Raw genomic sequence first — 5,633 nt, forward strand, 5'->3', positions numbered from 1 at the left:
AGTGTGAGAAAAAGAAAAAAGTTAAGGATGAGATTGGGCATGAAAAGTGTTGGGTAAACTGGAGGACTTCACACAAGTACAAAATTATACATTTTATTAAGAAACGTGAACTTCTCCATTATGGCCTCTCTCCGCCATGGTGTACAGAGATGCTTTTTGGCTGAAGGAAGTTTTCCCCTCTCAGCCAGGCTCCGTCTTTGCAATTTCTTCTAATTATTAGTGTGTGCAGACTCAGAGGGAGCAAATGGATTTCAAGAAGAATGTTGCCAAAATAAGCACAAGGTTCCATCCCAAGCTAAAAATAAACCATTTTTTAATCCATTGGAAAACTTACCTCAATGATCAAGAGCCAGCTGTACCCTATCCTAGCTCCTACATGATGCCCTTCTTCCTCTCCACAGCTCACAGCAGGCAGGGAAGACTGAGGGTCTTCAGGCTGCTTCCCTGACTCCCCTAGGATGGATGCGAGTGACTGGAAAGAAATGGAGGTTGCCCTGGTCAATTTTGATAACTCAGATGAAATCCAGGAAGAGCCAGGCTACACTACAGACTTTGACCTAACCACCCCGAAAGGCCAGCCTGGGAGCAGCTCCTTCTCCAACTGGAATATGCTCATCAACGACAGCACCGACCATGAGACGGCATTCTCCAAGCTCCCAGGAGACTACATCGATCCCCCAGGGCCCGAGGCAGTGGTCTTGCATGAAGGAAACCAGCGGGTGGTCATCAACATTGCTGGGCTAAGGTTCGAAACCCAGCTCAGAACACTCAATCAGTTCCCAGAGACCCTCCTGGGAGACCGGGAGAAAAGGATGCAGTTCTTTGACTCCATGAGAAATGAGTATTTCTTTGACAGGAACCGGCCCAGTTTTGATGGAATCCTATATTATTACCAGTCTGGTGGGAAAATCCGGCGCCCGGCCAGTGTCCCTATCGACGTCTTTGCTGATGACATCTCCTTCTATGAACTGGGCAGTGAGGCCATGGACCAGTTCCGAGAGGATGAAGGCTTCATCAAAGATCCCGAAACATTGCTCCCCACCAACGACATCCACCGGCAGTTCTGGCTGCTCTTCGAGTACCCTGAGAGCTCCAGCGCTGCCCGTGGTGTGGCCGTGGTCTCTGTCTTGGTCGTGGTCATCTCCATCGCCATCTTCTGCCTGGAGACACTTCCCGAGTTCCGAGACGATAGGGAACTGAAGGTGGTGAGAGACCCCAACCTCAACATGAGCAAGACAGTCCTCTCCCACACCTTGTTCACCGACCCTTTCTTCATGGTGGAGTCCACCTGCATCGTGTGGTTCACCTTCGAACTGGTGCTCCGCTTCGTGGTCTGCCCCAGCAAGACCGACTTCTTCAGGAGCATCATAAACATCATCGATATCATCTCCATCATCCCCTATTTTGCAACGCTCATCACGGAGCTGGTCCAGGAGACAGAGCCAATCGCCCAGCAGAACATATGCCTGACCATCCTGAGGATCATCCGCCTGGTGCGGGTCTTCCGCATCTTCAAGCTCTCCCGCCACTCCAAGGGGCTGCAGATCCTGGGGTGGACGCTGAAGGCTTCCATGAAGGAGTTGGGGCTGCTCATCTTCTTCCTCTTCGTTGGCGTCATCCTCTTCTCCAGTGCAGTCTACTTTGCTGAGGTGGACGAGCCAGAGTCCCATTTCTCTAGCATTCCTGATGGCTTCTGGTGGGCGGTGGTCACCATGACAACTGTGGGCTATGGGGACATGTACCCAACCACCCCAGGGGGGAAAATTGTGGGTATTCTGTGTGCCATCGCAGGGGTCCTCACCCTTGCCCTCCCTGTGCCTGTCATTGTCTCCAACTTTAACTACTTTTACCATCGGGAGACTAAGAATGAGGAGAAGCAGAACATCCCAGGAAAAACTGACAAACTCCTCAACAGTGTGGGCTCAAGAATGGGCAGCACAGACTCTCTTAGTAAGACCAACAGTGGCTGCTCTGCAGAGAAGTCCAGGAAGTGATGTGTCCAGGGCTTCTTGGCCCCCTGAGTCTCCCGGGTCTCTCTGTGTCTCTCTCCCCCGCCCTCCTCTTGCTCTCTGTCTTTTCGGAAACCAAAATGTATCATTTGTGACCAACAGGCCATCTTTGATTGGAAGCTATTTTAATAAACTGATACTTCTGCTGTATTTTCTGAGCCGTGTCTTTTCAATCGACTGTAGAAAGGTCCTTTTCTATGAGGGGGTAGTTCAGGTCCTTGCTACTCACCTGTGGTCCCCAAGACCAGCAGTATCAGCATCACCTGGAAGCAAGGAAATGCAGAATCAAAGGCCACCTCAGACCTGCTGAATCTGCATTTTTACAAAATCCCAGGTGATTCGTTGTCACATTAAAGAGGAAGAAGCCCTGGCTCTGGTGTCCCTAAGAGGAAGCACATTAAACAGCCAGGGATGGCTATGAGCAATGAGTAAGTGCTCAGAGTTGTTTGATAATAATACCATACACTTGTGTAGCATTGTGTACATTTTCCAAAGCTCTTTAACTTACATTATCTCACTGCATCTAAAAATAACCAGTAGAACAGATTTGATTATTATTTCCCCTTTGCAGATGAGCAAACCAGGAGACAGCAACTTACTTAAGATCACCCAGAAAGTGACACAGTCAGTGCTGGAGCCTGAGTCTCCTACCTACTGGTCTGCTGATCTTTCTACTAATGAAGAGAATGTGATAGAATTGGGTGCAGGAGGAGAGGAACTTGAGGGGTCGGTCTTTCAGAGGATCCAGGAGGCAAACTTCTGGGCAAGCACACTCTTCCCGCGGGGTCCCCCTTCTCCATGCAGCCTGGGAGGCAATGCCAGCCTGGTCCCCTTGCTCCTCAGTCCCTCCTTTGGACAGTGGACAAGCAGAAACATTCCCAGATGTTTTTCTCTTGGCCCATCTCCATGAATTTGTGCAAAGACTGGGATCCTGAGTTTGGGAAGTATACACACCAGGGCATCGGAGAGCTGCTCCAGGAAAGTCCACCTGCCTTGGGGTTCAGCTCCCACTGAGTCATCAGGAATTGACCAGTAGCCTCTGGGGCAGCTGGGGCAGGAACAGCAGGACCCTAAGACATGTGTGCACAGGCCAGGCAAGCTGCACTCCTGTCCCAGGCCTGAGCCTCAGAGTTCTGGGTTTTGGAATGTCTTCCTCACAATTTTCTAAGGTCCCTTTCAATTCTTCCTCTTCAGGTCATTCTCCAATTCTTTACCCACACTTCACTTCCAAGCATGTGGGGTTGACCAGATGTCTTGGACTTCCACCTGTGGGATTACCCTGAACCCCTGTGCCAGGCTCCAGTGCCAAGATGGTGGTCTAGTGAACAGATTGCTCCCACTGTCTTTTGTGACATTTCTTTTACAGGATCACACAAGCTCAGATGTTGGATGGTGATTGCACTCTGATTTGGGGTGATGTAAATTTTTATATACACCAGGCCCTCACAAAAACTATTTGCCCAGAATCCAAAGCATATTTGACAAAAGAGCCCACATGCCCACATTCTGCCTTCTGGAAGCCACGTCATCATAATCTTTTACACCAAAACTTCTCCCCACAGAGAAACCCTTTGCCCTCTCACGTCAGCTCTCCAATTCTGCAACGTAAGGAAACTGGTTCAGAGAGGTTCAAGGACACATGGCCAGGAAGCAGTACAGAGGGATGTGAATTTAGGTCTCTTTGATGCCAAAGTGTTTCCCACCAGGCTGCCTGCCCAGAGCACCCTAACCCGGAGAATGGCTTCTGCTGGGGCAAGGAAGTGGAGCTGTGTCATGCAGACAGGCTTGGTGCCTTCCTGGGAGCAGGGAGGCTCTTCTCCTAAGGCCCCTGCTTTCTTATTCTCTCTGATTCCATGTTCAGTGGCTGAGCCACATGCTGGCCTTACACCTTCACATACTGCAAACAGGGCAAGATAATGAGACCCCAGAGCAGACTGGACCAGTGCCCCCAGAGGCCAAGATAGAGCCCTGGAGCCTGCAGCTCCAGCCGTTTTCTTCCTGGGATCCTGCAGGAAGAGTCCAGTCTAGCAGGACAAAGGGAGCCACTCTTTTTCTCCAGCTAATCCAGTCACCCCACAAGGTTAGGAGGTCTGATCAGAGGCTTCTGAGGCCCAGAAAGCAGGTCCGGGCCTTCAGGCTTGGGTCAGGGAGCGGGGCTGCAGAAGCAAGCCCTCTACCCCCCCATGCCGCTGCTGCCAGTAGGGCTGGTGTCACAGTCCTGTGGGCCAGCACTGAGTCATTTATTTCTTCCCCAGCAACCCAGGGAGATGGGCTATGGGAGCCCCTTTCACCATCCATCTGCCCAGCCTCCTGTTTGCAGTGAGATCTGTGGTCCACAGTGGAGCACCCAAGGTGACTCACTGACAGAGACAAAGGAGAGAGGCAGGGAAGACAGGACAGGGCTGTCGAGGGGGTCAAGTGCGAAACACAGAAGGAAGGATATTCCCACTCTCATCAAGGAGGGAAGGACTGGTCAGCAGCTGGGCTCAGAGAAGCTTATCTTAATGAGGGCAGAGCAAAGCCTGAGGCTTCATTCAGCCAGTTAATATTTATTGAGCTCCTACTGTGTGACAGACAATTTATAGCCACTGAATAAGGACACAGAAAGAACGAAAGTGTCCCCTGAAATTTTCACGGTAAAAATATGCACATAATGTAAGAGAAACAACAGAAACATTTTCAGAGAGTGCTACAATTTGCAGAAGGCTTCCAAATCTTGTGTTTTCTTTTCTACCATATCATGCCAGCTATCTTTGCGAAGAACTGTGCAAGTCAGGACTAACAGTTGTGTCTATTCATCATTCTCTTTGAAAAGTGCTTTATAAACCACAAAGAGTTTCCATAATTTAAGGATTTTTTGAGTAGAAAGCTCCCTAGACTTGGAATCGAAGGACCTGGCTGAATTTTTAACAATTGTATGTCTTTGGCCTCAATGAGCCTCAGTTTCCTTACATGGAAAATGGAGATGGAAAAAAGGCCAACCTCACAGCAAACGGGGCAGTTTCCCCCCTCCCTCCACAGCAGGGAGTAGTCTCAGGGTCCTCCCAGCAACCCTCTCCCACCCAAACTGGCCAACCAGGCTCCTCAGGACCTCTGCAAGCGGCCAAAGTGGCTGCTTAGGACCTGCCCTCTGTTTGAGACATGTCCTTTTGTGACTTCTTACTTCTCTCGTTCTTATACTTGTACTCAACCTCTTTGAACTTACTTCCAAATCTAAAAAAACAGAGTTACACCTGCCTCACCAGGCTGCTGGGAAGAACTTCCCCACGACTTGCTCAGCACTCCCTGACGGGGCACAAGCTGCTGCAGGAATGTGATGGGCAGGATGCTTCCGGTTGCAGGTGGCAGAAACCCAATCAAATGGAACCAAAAGAGAGGGCTTTATTGGCTCACATGACTGAGAATGCAGGAGAGCTGATGGTAAGCCTACTGGGTCTGGAGACTCACATGCCACCTTCGGAGCTCTCATCACTTCTGTCCATCGCCCTTGTCTGCTGGTCTCTGTTGGACAAGCAAGCATTCTCCATGGGGAGGGAACACGGCAGTCCCCAGGCCCCAGCCTTATCACCATCTAACCAAAAATACATAAATACGTATAATCATCTTTGTATCTAATTACTATCT

The 5,633-nt window shown here is 50.1% G+C and overlaps 1 protein-coding gene across 1 annotated transcript; it reads left to right on the plus strand.

Annotated features, from left to right (window-relative positions):
- Positions 1-458: 458 nt before the first annotated feature.
- Positions 459-1,994, plus strand: KCNA10 (potassium voltage-gated channel subfamily A member 10; the record flags this gene model as incomplete). Its single annotated transcript, XM_081224552.1, has 1 exon — positions 459-1,994. One exon carries the CDS (start codon positions 459-461, stop codon positions 1,992-1,994), a length of 1,536 nt encoding a protein of 511 aa, XP_081080678.1.
- Positions 1,995-5,633: the final 3,639 nt, after the last annotated feature.

The sequence above is a fragment of the Mesoplodon bidens genome, assembly GCF_964165515.1.
Source record: "Mesoplodon bidens genome assembly, chromosome: 2".
NCBI classification, from domain to species: domain Eukaryota; kingdom Metazoa; phylum Chordata; class Mammalia; order Artiodactyla; family Ziphiidae; genus Mesoplodon; species Mesoplodon bidens.